The sequence below is a fragment of the Tenrec ecaudatus genome, chromosome 15, assembly GCF_050624435.1.
Source record: "Tenrec ecaudatus isolate mTenEca1 chromosome 15, mTenEca1.hap1, whole genome shotgun sequence".
NCBI lineage: Eukaryota > Metazoa > Chordata > Mammalia > Afrosoricida > Tenrecidae > Tenrec > Tenrec ecaudatus.
Genome location: NC_134544.1, coordinates 18678922 through 18695319, shown reverse-complemented (window position 1 = coordinate 18695319; position 16398 = coordinate 18678922). Strand labels below are relative to the sequence as shown.

The window sequence follows — 16398 nt, the reverse complement described above, 5'->3', positions numbered from 1 at the left end:
ACACGTAGCTAGGTCAAAGTGTCATAGCTTATCATTTGAGCATCCTTTTGACTCTTTGAAGGGGAAATAAACATGGATTAAGCCCTGGTGAATCCACTTTGACCATGGACTGGGGGTGTGAATAGTCTTGCTATCATGCAGACTGCATTGGAAAGTTGATTCTTGTAGATTAAAATTTAGCACCCTATCATTTGCTCTCTCTTGGGATACATTAAACTTTTTTCTAGTTTTAATATTTTCTGCTTCCTTTTTGATTGAGATTTTCATCTATTTTGCTTTGTTATTCTTGTTAGTTTTTAAAAATGTTTTTCTGTATTGGACATCCAGGAGAGGTACATCTGTGGAAACAGTAGCTGGGTTAACGGTTCCTTGCGGCAGGGGAGGTTGGGGAAATAGGAGCTGATCATTATGAGCACAAGAAGGAAGACAATCATGAGGAGCCAATACCAAGGGCTCAAGAAGAAAGAAAATGTTTTGAGAAGGATGATGGCAACATGTACAAATGTGTGCAACACAATAGATGGATGGATGGATTGTGATAAGAGCTGTAAAAGCCTCCAATAAAATGATTGTTTTTACATTTTATTAGGGGCTCATACAACTCTTATCACAATCCATACATATACATACATCAATTGTATAAAGCACATCAAGTGCTCTAAAACTGTGATGATGATTGTACAATTCTTGATGTGCTTGACCAATTGAATTGTATGGCATGTAAATCATATGCCAATGAACCTGCTGGGAAAAGAAACAGGGTAAGGTGGGTCAAATTCCATTCTGGAATGAATCAATTTAAAGCCCTGAGAACTGCTGGCGGAGGTAGTTCTCAGCTTTACCTGCAATTAGCATCACCTGGGGCATGACTGAAGCCCATGTCCAACCTTTGGACCAATTAAATCAGAAGTTCTTGTGGTGAGAGCTGCCTGCACATAATTTAGACGTTTTCCAGATGATGCTAATGCGTAGCCAGGGTAGAGACTCATTACATAGGTTGGGGAGAGGAATTTGGTTGATTGTTACTGAAGAGATTGATAATTAAAAAAAATCATTTTATTGGGGGCTCATACAAATCATCACAATCCATCCATCCATCCATGTCAAGCACATTTGTACATTTGTTGCCGAGATTGATAATTTAAACAACAACCCAATTCTTTTATGGTGAAAGGTCACAAGATTGATCCTGAGTTTCATAGTGGCCAACGTAAAGAGCAAGCTATCATCCGCTGAAGTAATTCTTGTTACCCATGATGCAAAAGCCTATCAGGTCCTTGGAAGAGAGGCAAGTTATAATTTCTCATAGATCTGAAGGAAATGTGTTGCATTGAGTCTTCTTATAGGGAATATGGAAGGATGATATGTATCATGGCTACATGATCCATATACCCTGTCAGTTCATGGCATATGTATGGCAAGTTTCATGTAGTTCTTTCCAATAATCATTCCTCTGTGAGAACTAAGGACATCATGACCCCAGACTGCAGGCAGGTGGAGGCCATGCTGGTGAGGGTGAGGGAGCAGAACCATTGAGAAAGGATGATGAGACGAAACAAGACATCCAGATCACCTGGCCTCACCCAAGGAGAGCACCTGGAACAGTACGCTCCAAGATCATTGTTTCTTCCATCACCGAGATTTCACGGCTGTGATGTAGGCCCCTGATGTAGGGCAACTCCTGGGCACAATGAGAACTGATGGCCGAGACCCACAGGTTTCCATGGCTGCTTTTCAGAAGTAGGTATGCAGGCCTTTCTTCTTAGTGTAGAAGCTCCACAGAGAACTGTTTAGCATCAGTGTTACAGGAGGCCTCCACTGACCGATGGGTGTAGGTAGGAGCTGTATATGACATGCACTGGCTGAGAATAAAACCCAGTTTAGCAAGAAAGGTAAGAAACCTAGGAATAGATCTCTTTTCTTCTTCGTCACATAAACTTCCCAAAGGTTGACAGAGGTCTGGCTAGATGACTCCCATAAAAATTGTAAACAGGGAGGGCATATGAGCAGTGATGTGTGTGTGTGTGTGTTGTTTATCAAAACAACCTAGGCCAAATTTAAAAGAGGAGAGGAGAAGGGAATCATTTGTTCATCAAAATAATCTAGCCTTTAAAAGATGGTAAGACCGTGGCCAGGAAAAAAAAAGTAAATAAACAAAGCCTTGTCTTTTAAATGACCCTCCCTAAAAATAATGATTTTTTTTTTCTTAGCTGGGCTTTTGCGGCATCTAAGTACTTCAGCTTAATGGTGCAGTTTTTCTAGAGAAGGCTTTGCGGGTAGGTGTTGATTCCGTGGGGCTGAGTCCTGAGGGGAAACCATTAAAGGACATAGGTCTTAAGCCACAAGCCGTGGTAGGCAGGCAGAGTTAGGCAGGATGGGTGTGTTCCCTCCTTTCCGTTGGAAACCAATCTAGCAGGGCATAGAGCAGATACTTCAGCTGCAGCCTGGGCATGTGGACTAAATGCATCTTAATGCCCACACAGATGCCCTGATGGCTTCCTTTCAATGGCTCATGGTTCTGCTTGTGTTTTTTAAAACTCATAATGGTAGTCAACATCCAGGTTTAAGGAAAAGCTTCCTGGAAAGTCCAGCGCTGGATTTTCTTCATTTATTTCAAGTCGTCTCTTGCATTCCTATAAATCCTAAGAATTAAATGAGCTGCTTGCTAGAGAAACAGTAGCGCTGAGCATGTGGGAAGAATCGCAGGGTGCATAATAAAGCGGCTTAATCCTTGGCATATGCAACGGATAAGCTTAAAATTCAGTTTGGCATTTCCCATCGCGTCCCCAAAGCGAACTGCCTTTGAGTCAAAGGACTACACTGTTTGTTTGTGAGTGGGTGGGTGTGTAACCAGAGCAGGCTCTGTGGCTTTTGTTCCCTGGGAGGTTGACACAGGCAGTGGCGGCTGGCGGCCACACCGGGGCAGCCTCGTCCAGGGGGTGGCTGGATCCGCTCCCGGACGGAAAGGTAGTCCATTCCAGTTGGCTGTAGTTGCCAAGAATTTGAAGGAGCCCAGGTGGCCCAGTGGGTTACACCCGGGGCCGCCGATCCTAGATCAGGATAAGTAGTTCGAACCCAAAGCTGGGAGAAAGATGAGGCTCTCTGGTCCCAGAAAGAGTCTCGGAAACCCACAGGGACAGTTCTACCTTGTCCTAGCCTATAGGCAGACTATGAGTTGAAATCGCCTGGGTAGCACTGAGTTTAGGGTTTGAGCTTCTGTGGAAGATTTCGTTCCGGAAACCGTATGTGGGGTCCGGATGGTTCCAAACCATTCCGTGGCTGCGGGTTTATCTGTCGTGGAGAAATTTCCAAAGGAGCCCAGGTGGTGCAGCGAGTTAAGCACCGGGGTAACTGGCAGCAGGATGTTCAAACAGGTCTCTCTTTACGGGAGAGATGGGTTGCTGTCACGGGTAAAAGCTCACAGCCTCGGAAACCCTATGGAGTTCTACTCTGTCCTCCATGAACACGAGTTCGAATCCACTTAGGGGTAGCGTGTTTCGTTTTCTTTAGCAACATTTCAAGCAAGCTCTAGTGATACAGCCGTTTGAGCACCAGGCTGCTAACCCCAAAGGGCAAACTCAGACCCACTGGCATCGAGTGGGTCCGGACTCGTGGCGGGGGAGCAGATGGAGGAGAAAGGTGGCAGTCTGCCTCCCGAAAGATTTATAGTCTACGGGGAGAAGGGTCGCTCTGAGTTGGAATGACTCCACGGCACAGGGCTCGGTTTGATGACAAACCCGCATTTCCCCCTTTTAGCAATCACAGCATGCTCAGCGCTCTCGGTAGAAGCTTTGGGGAGAGGAAATGGAGAGCGTATTCTTGTGGAAAATGCCCGCAACGCCCCCAAATGCCCAGTCCATGCCCTCCCCCAGCCAAAAGAAGCTGGGGCCAGGGGGTCGCTTTGCTCCGCGGGTCCTGCAGCCCCGCCCCGCGGCGGGGGACCCCGGAGTGAGGGGGACACGCGGGGGCGGTGGGCGTGGGGTCCAGTGCCCCGCCCCCGCCGGGCCGTGATTGGCGGGAGAGTCCCTCTCCGATGGGCGGGGCATTGAGGGGCTGGTCCCGTGCGCCGAGGGCGGAGCGCTGGAGGAGGACTGCCGGTCCGCGCCGCCGCCGCGCGCACGGGGAGGCGCCGGGGCTGCTGCCCGCTGCACGGCGCTCTCGGGTGGCCGCCGGCGACGCGTCTCCTCCACAGCCTTCAGGGAGGAAGCTCCGGGAAGTGCGCGGAGCCTCACCTGCGGACGCATCGGCGACCGGCCGGAGCCCTGCGCCCAGAGCCAGCCGCCCGGGCGCCGCCTGCCCGCAGCCCAGCCGCCGCGAGCGTGTGCGACCCCGCGCGGGGCGCCGGGCCGGGCTCCATGGCGACCGGGCTCGGGGAACCCGTGTACGGACTTTCGGAGGACGAGGTGAGCGGCCGGGACGCCCCGGGGATCCCGCCCTGCGGGGCCGGAAGGAAGGGGCGCCCGGGGAGCTGGCAGGGACCCCCGAGGCGGGGCCCCGTCTGGTGTGGGTGGCGTGGACCCAGCGCTTTCGCGGTGCCGGGGCCCCAGCCGTGCGCATTGTTTGTAAATAAAGCCGCGCGGCGCCTGTCGTTCTCTGGGATTTTTTTTTCTGGGCGGGGGGAGACGGTCGTGCGCCTCTCTTCGCTCGCGTGCTCTCCTCCGGCCCTCAACGGTCTCCCCGGTTGTTGGGGAACTTTCCGTCCTCGTCCCGCAGGCCAGAGTCCATGCTGCGGCCACGTTTGGAGACCCACGCCTCTCGGGGCGTCGGAATCGCCTCCCCACCCCCCGAACTTTCTAATAATTGTGCTAGCGAGCGCTCCGAAGCGTGGGGAAGTGGGGGTCCCCGCACCCCTCTGGGTTTCAAAGTGTAGAGATCGGATTAGCGCGTCGGGTTCCCCCCACGGTGGCGGAGGTGGCTGTGGTAGTGGCAGGTGCTCCGGGAAGTTAAGGAAACCGCCCGCCCTGCCTCTGCCCCTCCTCCCAGGCGTGCAAAGCCCAGCACCTCGGGGGTGGGTGGAGAGGCGACAGCGTGATCGATCTCTTTTATTAATAAAGCAAATGAAGGAAGCCACGCCCCCGGGGCTGTGGGTTCGCCTGGAAAGGGCTTTTGTGTCCGTCCCCTCCACCCCCCGCCGCTCGCCGTCTCCCACTCCCCGCTTTTGGAACAATCCTGCTAAATCACCGCTCGGCCCCCTCTCGAAGAGCCACGCTCGGCTCTCATTGGCGTGTTGCTCGGCCCCAAAGGGGGAGGCCTGTCGCCGGCGCGGCATGACAGGCAGGCCGTGTGGAGCAGGTAGGAGTGGCTTCCCATCTGGAGGGGCGCGCGCGCCGGCCGGCTTCCCTTCCGAGAGGTGAATTTACAACCCTCGAAGCATTACTCAGCGGGGAGGTATTTCCTTTCCTGGTGGTGCGTTTCAGGAAAAGTGGGTGCCTGGAAATTCAGGCTCGTGCCACTGCTCGCCCTGCTCCTTCCCTCCTTTTCTGAAGTCCCCTCTTTCTCTGACGATGGGTGGGTGGGGTTAAAAGAGATGGTTTTCTGAGGCTGGGCCCGGCAGCCTTAAGGCTTGGGGTGTTGCCGATCCGCCCCTTTACTGGCGCGTGCGTGTGTGTGTGTGTGTGTGTGTGTGTGTGTGTGTGTGCGCGCGCGCGCGCACAGCGCCTGGAAGCGAGTAGTGGAGTCTTATCTTGGAGAGGAGCATGATCCTCCCCCCCCCCCCAACAGTGCAAGGAAGGATTACTGTAGTCTTTTTAAAAATCAAAGGATGTTTACTGTGTAATCAGGTGTGGTTTGTGTGTGATATTTTGCCTGTGTAACAATTTCCTTTTTCTTTCTGGTACAGTCATCTGGGGCCGTGAGAGGTAGTATTGTTTCCTTTACCACGCCGGCCCCCCCTCCCATCTCTTCCCTTTCTAGAGCGCCCCCCACCCCCCTTGATGCTCCTGTAAGTACTGGCAGCCCTGGGCAGGCCTAGAGCCTTCTGAGGTACTGGGCTGCAGACAACCCTAACAAAGGGGCTGGCTTGGCTTGAGGTGAAGGCAGCCCAGTTTCAGCATCGATTCTTTTATGTGTTTATTGTTAATAACATGGGGGTTTTTGAAGCTCCCTGGAAGTGATTTTAGGACTCTTTGGGGACACGCAACTGAAAGGATGAGCCGGAACACTGGGTGAATGTTGTATGTGCTTTGTTTATATTTGCAGTGAGTGCTGGAATCCACCCACAGCCAGATATTGCCACTTTTCTCTTGATGAGTTAATAATGATCTTAATTGGTGCCCACTGTGAAGGCAAGGAAACAACAGAATGGTGATGTGTGTGTCTGGCTGGGTCTCTACCTGTGTGTCCTTCGAAGGCTCTCGGGGGTTTTCGAGGCCCTGCAGACACCGTTGCTGGGGTAGACTAGTTCCAGGTACATTTGCCACAAGAGAGGCCTTCCCTGTTATCCATTGACGACTTTCACCAGCTGGTGAATAAGTCTGGCCTGTATGGATGACTTCACGTTTCTCTGGGGTGTCATTTTTTTTCTCTCTCTCTTTAATAGGCAGTTCCCTGCTGTCAGCTTGCCCTTCGGAACATCAGGGAATGCCTTTGTAGAATATTAACAACAAGTTGTTGAATCTGCACAGTTTGTTTGGCGGCCCTGAATCGGCCAGTGTGTCTGCAGACCAGTGGAAGAGTTGACCAGGCTTGCAGGCCATCAGCCTGCATAAATGGCAGGGCTGCTCCTCCAGGCGCAGTGAGACCCGAGGGCGCCTCAGCAGAGGCTGTCTAGGGGCACTGCAGAACACAGCCCTGGGAGAGTTTGGTTGGTGTGTGCAAGAGTTCTGATCTCCACCTCGCACGCATCTGAAAAGTATTTTTGCATATGTATTTGAGGCTTAATGCCAAATAATTTTTTTTTCATTGTTCGGCTTGTTGCTGGCTCATCTCGCAGCAACTGCTGGACTGCAAGTCCTGGCTGCTGAGAAGGCATTGCACTCACCTGGCACAGAGGCCCTGGAGAGGCCGAGCAGCAGCTGTGGGCCATCCGGTTTGCAGGACGAGTGGGATTAAGATGTGGGCTTTGCTCTTGCCCGTGTGAGGTGTTTTATCTTTTGCTGTGCCTTTCTGGCTGGCTATAGGGCCCCCTGGTCTGGGAAACTCACAGGGGCAGCTCCACCCTGTCCTGTGGGGTTGCTATGAGTTGGCATCATCTCATGCAGTGAGTTTGGGGTTGGCTCATGAGCTTGCCTAGTCATCTTGAGTGAATCAGGTCCATTTAGGTAAACAGATCGGAAAACCCCAGCAGAGGTTGGAGAGACTAGCAATTTCACAAAAGCAGATTTGAGGCCCAGGGGTAGAGCTAGTGTGGATATAAGAACAGTTTGGGCCACTTTCTGCATCTGGTTTAGTTCCTTGGTGGGTTTTTTGTTTTGCTTTGCTTTTTGTTTTTGGATTTTGGCAGTCCCTACCACATTTTGACATAGTTTATTCATGACTGTTTACTCTGAGTCTTCCAGAATCTTTGATTACAATGCCTTAACGAAGGTTTTCTTTATAGTAGATTTCTCTACTGGGTAAAACACTAGGATTTGGGTGACAGCCTTTTTAGAGTGCTAGACTTGACATCTCATTTGGGTGTGTGTGTGTGTGGTGTTTAGAACGAGGCAAAGGAGGACCACGCTGACAGACTATTATGACAGCCTCTCTCCATGTTTTATACAAAATGAGTAGCTGCTGTTTTGCCTGTCTCCCGTGCAGTGGCTGTTTCATTGAGTCCCCATCAAACCCTGGGAGGCATGCTCCAAGATACAGGTGAGCAATGCAGGCTTCGGAAAGCTCAGCGATCCACCAAGGCGCACAGCTGGTGAGCCAGGCTTTATTGCCTGTTCTATGGAAAAGATTTGTTCTCCATAAAGAAAAGTGGTGGTCTGCTTCCACAAAGATGTGCATGCAGCCTTGGAGACCCTGCGAGGCAGTTCTGTGCCATTCTGTTGGCTTTCTCTGAGTAGGGATCAACACACTGAATTGGTGCATGGCTGTGTGCTTCTTAACATGCTGAATAAATTTGCCTTTCTCCCAGGTCTCTAGTAAGGTCCCCATAGCTTTATTATTCACAGTAAGGTAAGATGAGAGGGACCCATCAACGTTTGCAAACTGATTGCTCCTGGGTCAGGCTTGACCAGTAAGGAGCCTTGCTGGATTTAGGCTTCCAACGTGTTTTACATCTTGCAAGTTACTGTGGCAAGGGATACAAATCTGGCTCCCTTGGGGCTGCATTCTCACCAGTGGCGGTGAGTGGAGCTGAGTCCTGTCCCTTGAGATTCAGCCTTGTGTTTTCTTTAGTTGCCACAGATTTCACTGTTTCCCATTGCCTTTGGTTTTTCTTGACTCACCATGTGATGATCCACCTGTTCTGCCAGCATTTGAAGTTAAGCTTTAGCATAGATTCTGTATTCCCTTTTAAGATGCTGTCAGTCTTAAGATGCACCATGATTTTAGCAACAAGAGACAGAGAATGCTGGCAAATACATAATGCTTGGCCCTTTGCTTCATGAGGTGTTGCAAACAAGGCTGTTTTAGAAGCGGTGACTTGACCGTCATTGGAACGCTGGCATAACTCTGAGCTACCAACTTCAATCTTCCCTGTGATTCGGAATTGCTTGGTTAACCCATAGTCAGAGATCCATCACCTTATCTGCCCCGAGAAGAGGGTTAGAGCCCTGGGAATGCTGCTGGAGGGCCAGCAGAGAAGACACGGGGGCACTGGGGGTAGGGGGTAGGGCCCTGGATGATCAATGGACCTAAAGAGCCCTCTGCACGTGCTAATAAAGGATAGGCTTTCATTTCAAACAAAACCACAAAATTTGGTCCAGGGTGCTTTCAAGAGATGGCTGGCAGCCTCCACAGGCCACCTTTTCATAGCAACAGACAAGTTGCTTGTGGAATCTGAAAGTATATGAAGTGAGACTTGCCCCCCCATCCATTCTAGCGCACTACCAGCCCCCGCTCCAGGTGCCAGGGGAGACCTATTGGCTTTTGAACAATGCTCCCGCCACGCCCCAGCTGGATTGGCTGTCCCCCCCATAACTTTTCACACCCCCACACCTTCAACAGCCTACTGTTGCCCTCTGCTGTTGACTGGAAGCCATACTGATGAGCAAAGTCGATGAACAAGCGTGGATCTTGTATACGGTTTCCATACTGCACCCACCTACAAGCTGCGTGTTCGACACTCGATAAAGGCATTTTGGAAACAGTGCAAGGTGTTTGCACCTGCTGGCATAGCTGCCGCTGAATTCCCTATTCACAGCAGTCCTCCCTGGCATCCTGTCCCGGAAGTGGCCAGCAACCTCACCTGCCTTCAAGCAAAGCAACTCTTTGCTGTCACATCAGACTTTCCTTTGCTGCTGGGACCATGTCCAGCATCACTAGTGGCACATTGAGTGGGCCGTTCCTAGGTTCATGCTCAGTTCGCCGTGTCACCCTCAGCAGGATGAAAGCTAGCCCTCTCCAGGGCCCACTTTCCCCACCTCCAAGTGAAGCTTCAGTCTTCCAACGTGAGTTATTCTAAGCCTGACCGTCTACTGGGTCCCCAGGGATGGGCGACCACAGCCCGCCTGCACGCCAACATTGGAACAGTAGATTAAAAATAACAGTTGCAAATGTGAACACCATGGAACGTTCTGTTCAGTGTGTTTTGTTGAAAGCAGTTCTGAAGGGGAGATTGGCAGCTATCGTCCGTCTGTTTTTACAAGTTCCATTCTCCTGGTGTTTTCATTTCTCCCAGGGATGTGATTTCTATGGAGTTTGTAGGAAGTGGCGTGTTTGTTTTAGTTCTTTTTTACTTTTATGAAGTAAGAATGTTGTTTGGGTTGCTTATAACCTGAAAAGTTACTTGCTTAAAGCCCATGGCGGTTGACTCGATTCCAACTGCTAGTGATGACTGAGAGCCCAGCAATAGTGACCGCAGCCCAGTCCACTGCCTTGGAGACAGGTGACTCACAGTGAACCTGCCCGTACAGGACAGTGGGGAGCTGTCTAAGGGCCCTTGTTTCTGTGGAAGCAGACTGCCTTCTCTTCCGGAGGGACTGGTGGCTTCCACTGGGCACCCTTTCATTGACTCAGCCCCCTGCTTTAACCACAGTGCCACTAGGGCTCCATTACTTTACAGAATAAAAATACTTTTGTTTCACGAAGAGAGGGCAGTGGCACAAGGGAGCCCTCGGAGGCTTGCCCTGTCTTTGCCATGTCTAACAACACACTTTGGAAGGAGTCCCTGGTGGTGCATTGGTGCAAGCACCAGCTGCTGACCCTTTGAACCCACCTGTACAAAGCGGGCGAAAGATGTGGCAGCCTGCTTCAGCAGAGATTACGGCCCGGTGTGGTTATTATCATGCAGCTTACTAGGAACCTTGAGGGAAAAGATTGAGGTGTCCTCAGGCAGCCCCGCAGTAGGAGTGCTCACCTCATTGGGACATTTCGTTGGCTGCTTTTGCCTTGAGATTCGGGGGTGCTCCAGTCTAGGAATTGTCTCAGGGCACAATTGGCTGTATCATTGAAACAGCCCTTTTTGAGCTCTCAGTCAATGGCTTTCACTCATGGTAAGAGGAACAAACTGTAGGTTCATTACCGATAAGATAACATTAATGCTCTACTTTTAAAAAGAACAAAAACAGGACAAGCCCGCTCGCAGCAACCGGAGTGCTATCAGGGCGAACTTCTACAGAGAGCTTTCTGGTCTGTTACCAGGACAGAAGCCTATGGCTAGACATTTTCTTTTCCCCCTGTGGGGGTCCCTGAACGTTGAACCGACAACCTTCTGGCTGGTAACAGGTAGTCCTACTCATGGGCCTTTTCTGCATTGGGTTGTTACTTAACTGCCTCAAGGTAAGGTGGTCTGAGATGACTGAAAGCAACAGATTTCGGTCTCTTTGGTGGAGATAATAAATGTCTAATTTGGATATAGTAGATTTTCAGTAAATGGATGTCATGACTGCGATGGAATTTGCTACTAGTTTAGTAGCAGTAGCAGCAAAAGGAGATCCGAATATAAGAATGTATCGGAGTGACAGTGTATCCGTCTGCTACTTGGTAACAAGCCATGTGCTGATTTCTTGCCTTCCCAGGCTAAAGAGGACGGAAATACTCTGAGTACGATAGCAGAAACAAGAAGTGTGTAGAGTCCTAAGGTTAGATAGAGCAGGGTGTGAGAAGGGTGAGAAAGTTACTTTCTGTTGTTACATTGTTTCTTTTCTAGGCTTCACTATAAACGGGTCTATTTCATTTGCTGACTCTAGATGGCAACATTTGTATTGTTCTCTCTCTGGCTGTGGGGGTTGCTTGTTGGGGTGGGGGAGCGCATAGTTCAGAGATGAGGATAAGGAGACTAGATCTAGAAAACATTTTTCTACAACTTAATAAAACCCCCTAAAGCAGTGATTCAGCAGAAGCTAGAGAAGGGACCAGGGCTGTCTGCTGAGCATGCTCCAAATTCAGACCCTTGAGCCAGGAGGGCGGTACACCTGGGTGGGCCCAAGCTAGGCCAGGTGTGCTTAATTCAGCCAATGGGGTTCACTCATACCGTTGGCCACGCCACCCAGCTGAAGGCCCTAAAGCAGCTGTTCTCAACCTGGGGCACGACCCCTTTTGGAAGTGAATGACCTTTCACAGGGTTTGCCCAATTCATAACTAGCAAAATGACAGTGATGAAGTAGCAACGAAAATAATTTTCTGGTTGGGGCTTCCCACCACATGAGGAACTGTATGAAAAGGTGGTGGCATTAGGAGGGTTGAAAACCACGGCTTTCCACCCAGCTGTGCTGTGGCCTCTGCCTCTCTGGTCTCGGGCCACCACGTGTGGGTGTGCAGTCCCATGAGTTGTCCGTGTTCAGTGACTGTAAAACCTGAGACTTCTGCCCTTCATAAAAACTCACTTGGATCACAGACCAGGCTTCGGTGTGAATTCTTTCTTGTGTGAACCCAAGAACCAAGGTATTTCCTACAGGGGAAACAGTAATCCCAGGAACCGCTTGTTGTCCAATGCTCTTCTTGGCCAGATTAGACACTGGCATCTAGATGTAAGACAGAAAGCCTCCTTGATGTACACGCACAGAGAAAGTCCTTTGAGCGCCACTGTCACATCCTTCTTGGTTATGGAAACAACCACAGAGTCCATTTCAATTCATGAAGACCCTCCCGGGCCCAGTAGAACTGCCCCACAGGGTTTCCTCTTTTTACCCCCCAAGTTTTATTGACGTGTAATTCACATACCATACAGCTCAATAGTTTAAACACATTAAAAACGTGTGCCAATATCATCACAATAACTTTTAGAATATTTTCTTTCTTGCAGTGCCTCATTTCCCCCAACCTCTTCTGCCATAATGCCCCAAACTATTGATTCAGTTGCTATCTCTATAGTTTTATATAAAGAAATTCATATAAAAACATATTCCTCCACCCACCCACCCACCCACCAATCCAATAGGAAAACCTCAGTTGAAAAGACAACAGAAAATAATAGAAGCTAGAACAAATTCTAAATGGGTCAAAAGGAAGAACAAATGATAAGGTATTGAATTGTAACCTAACTACATCTGCATTTATCTACTCTCCAATGCATTCTGTCTGGTAGAAAGGCTATTCATGCCCCTTGGCAGAAGCAAGAGGATTCACTCCACAGAGGCTTAATCTAAGTGGGGAACCCTGGAGATGGAGTTTGGGTTTTTACTATCATCCACACCCTTCTGTAAACTGGGTGCTCAGAATTTGAGCTGGAATACCATTCCCTCCTCTGGTCTTGGATTTTATTATTTGAAATCCTTGGATCACACAGCCTGGTGTGCTACTTCAGTGTGGACTTAGCGGTCACCTGTTAGATGGCTGTTTGTTTTCAGAAAAGCCTCTTAAGACATCAGGCCCTATTTCTTAAAAGGCTGTGATCTCTAAAGAAGCTGACTGCCACATCTTTCTCCTTTAGAGTGGCGAGTGGGTTCGCACAGTTCACTTTTCCATTAGTAGCCAAGTGCTTATTTACTGCTCCGTCAGGGCTCCTGGCTGACTTGTAAGCAGTAATTTTTAATCGGGCCATGTAGACACTTCCATCACCTGCTGTCACTGACACAGAGAAGGAAGGCACGATGCTCATGGTTTCCAGGTATGTGTGATTGTTATTGTTGTTATCCTTTCACCTGGCCCCCGACCCGTGCTCACATCCTAGTAGGAGACCAGTGTGGTGGTGGTGTGAAGTCATGGGATTGCGTCTCATGAATATGGATGATAATGTGATAGTTGTCATGTTTCTCGAGAAAAGCCACATTGCATAAATGTATCTGGGGTAACTCGTTTAAATTTGATACCTTAGTCGACTCGTTGTCCCTGACTGCAGCGTCCTGTAATGATTCAGAGCCGCCAAGTATAATGGCCAGGCTATCACATTACCCCCCTGTCATCAAATTCAACGCCGAATGAATTCTTTGGCAGGCAAGCAGCCGCAGAAGGCTCAAACTCTTTTAAAACTTTTTATTCACCCAGAGAAAGGGGCCATTCAAAGCAGGCTTCTTCCAGTGTGAACTGCGGGGATGGGAAATCTATCCAGGGAAGAGGATAACAGAGGTGGTGGGGGTGGGGGGATAAAGACACAAGACCTGGCCCATTGCTGGGTGGGCTATACCAGGCTGCCTAACCTTTCTCCCCCCTCTCGACCCCCTCCCCTTTTACCCAAGAAATTTGCAATGCGGGCAGGCACTGCCAGCAATAGCTTGGGGTTATTGCGTTTTGATTTTGAATTACTATTTGGCTGTTGCTCATTGCTCATTCTGTTGCAAAATTTTTCGTGACTCCCCACATTCAGTGTTGTGACTCCCAGATGGGGGTCACACCCCACAGTTTCAGAAGCGTTGGCCTGTACTACCCATCATGATTTCCCCAGAGTGCTGGTGGGTGGGCTCTGCACCCCTCACCCCCTCCTCTGCCTCCCCTCCCCACACACACACTCACACTCACACTGATAGGGGACTTAGTGGTCTACCTGCATGGCTCCTCCCTGATTTCTGTCTCTACCAGGTGTAGATGGCATGCTGTAGGCTTGCTTCCCCTTCTGCTTGGTCCTGGTGCATTGGTTAACAGAGTAAAAGGTGGGCAGGTTGGCATTTCAATACCCCCCCCCCCCACCCTCAACCCTCAGTGGCTCTGCAGGGATAGACTGGCCCGTCTGCTCCATAAAGATGGTGGCCTGGAATATGAGATGGGCAGCTCTACTCTGTCCTTTAGGGTGACTGAATTGACTTGAGGGCAGCCAACAACAGTGCTTGCTAAAGCATCTCTGATGGGCTAAGTGGGCCTGAGAGAGAACCCACCCTACTGCAGGGAGAACGGCCCGAGTTAGCACAGGGCTCACAGACGGAGCTCTATTTCTATCCCTTTGCCAGGCTTTCATCCAGCTCTTCTTGCCCCCTTGTGGGCACCGCTCTGAGATGTGTTTCACGGCATGCCTTTCCCAGCATGATGTCAAACAGGGACGCATTGGCATTGTCATCATCGAAAAACTGCAGCTGGGAGCGGTGACCCAGCCCTGTCTGACGGGCCACGAGAACTCCCTGAAGTTGGACATCTGTTAAGAGTTACAGGTTTAACATGCAAAGCTACCTGGTTTTTTAGTGACGAAGGGGATTTCAAGAGTCATGTTCACACTGAGTGTTGGATTTCACCCAGGCTGGGGTCCCTTGAGGGTGGGCCTGGGGTTGAATGTGAGGTGTGGGCAAAGAGCCTATCAGGCATTTCCTCTCTGGCTTCACTGAAGTGGGTTCTATGGATTAGGTGCTGGTTTTAATAAATTAAAATTGTTTTTGTTCATATGGTTTTTATTTAAATGCTGGAAGTAATTTCTATATGTATATATATTTTCCTTTCCTGAAAATGAAAATAAGTCTAAGGTATTTAGAGAAATACTTAGTATTCCATATGAATGACTTAATCATGAAAAATAGATGTGTCTGTGAGCATGCCAGGGCTTCAAAATGTTCATGGAAATATCTTTTATTTATTTAATGAAAGATCATTTTATTGGGGGCTCTTACAACTCTTATTACAATCCACGCATCAAGTATCAAACCTTTATACATATGTCGCCATTGTTCTTTTCTAGACATTTACTTTCTATCGAGCCCTTGGTATCAGCTCCTCCTTTTTTCCCCCTCTTCCACCCTTGTGACTCCTTGATAGATGATAGATTATTATTTTCATATCTCACACTGACCACTGTCTCCATTCCCCCATGATTTCTGTTCTTCCCCTTGGGGGTGTATGTGGTTATGTGTTGATCATTGTGATCGGTTCCCCCTTTCTCCCCTCCTCTCCCTGCCTTTCCCCTATCCTTCTGGTATTATTCCCATTCCTGTTCCTGGATTCCATGTGTTGTGAGCACTTATCTGTACCTGTGTACATGCTCTGGTCTAGTCCAAAGTGAGGCAGCACTGGGTTCATGATAGTGGGGCTGGGGTGGGGTGTGAGGAAGCTACGAGGAACCAGAGGTATATTGTGTGATCCATCGGTCCTGTACTGCACCCTGGTTGACTCATCCCTTCCCTGCAACCCCTCTGTGAGGGGATGGGAAACATGATCTATTAACTCTGTTTTTCTGTGAACATCATGAGCATGCCGCCCCCCCCCACCCGCAGTAGGGTATATACAAACATCATACATGTTAGGTGCTGCAGAGCTGGTTCTGACTCATGACAGCCCCGTGCACCAACAGAGTCCAACAGTGCTGGAGCCTTCGGCATCCCCACAAGTTGTGATGTTGGGGCTCATGGTTGCAGTCTCGGTGTCAGTCCACCTTGTTGAGAGCCTTCCTCTTTTTCTTTGCCCTTCTGCTAAGCTTGACATCCTTCTTCAGGGACTGGTCTCTCCTGATAACCTGTCCATCATTCTTGAGACAAAGTCTCACCATTCTTGCTTCCAAGGAGTAATTGGTGCTGCTGTGCATATTCTTTGCCAGCACCGCAATTCAAGGCATCGGTTCTCTGGTCTTCCTTATTCCTTGTCCACTCTTCGAATGCAGGAGAGGTGATTGACAATACCATGGTGTGTGGGTCAAGTGCACTTTAGTCTTCAAGCAGCCTTGCTTCTTTCTCCACAATGTCCCAAAGGTCCCTCGCAGCAGCTTTACCTGGTGCACTGCATGCAGACATAGGTAGCTGCCCATCAGTTGACTCCAAATCATGACGGCAGTACATACAACAGAACCAAGTGTTTCCAGCCCCATGTCATTCTCCTGGTGGCCACGTTTAAGCCCATCAGTGCTTGTTTTGTTGGTGCCTGTTTATCTTAACCAGCAGGGTCTCTCTGAGTTGGAGACAACTCGATGGCAGTGAGTAACATCATACCAAGGGTCTCCAACCCCTTTGTGGACCCTCCTCT

General features: G+C 49.7%; 1 protein-coding gene across 2 annotated transcripts in view; it reads left to right on the top strand.

Moving 5' to 3' along the window:
- The first annotated feature begins 4176 nt into the window (after nucleotides 1-4176).
- NEDD4L (NEDD4 like E3 ubiquitin protein ligase) overlaps nucleotides 4177-16398 on the top strand; it is a 293853-nt gene continuing 281631 nt past the window's right edge. The window contains exon 1 of one of the 2 annotated variants that reach the window (XM_075533195.1): nucleotides 4177-4403. In XM_075533195.1, coding sequence (XP_075389310.1) covers nucleotides 4356-4403 — 48 coding nt within the window. In that variant the 5' untranslated portion in view covers nucleotides 4177-4355. The remainder of the gene's footprint in view (nucleotides 4404-16398) is intronic. The other variant, XM_075533196.1, reaches the window with a different exon arrangement.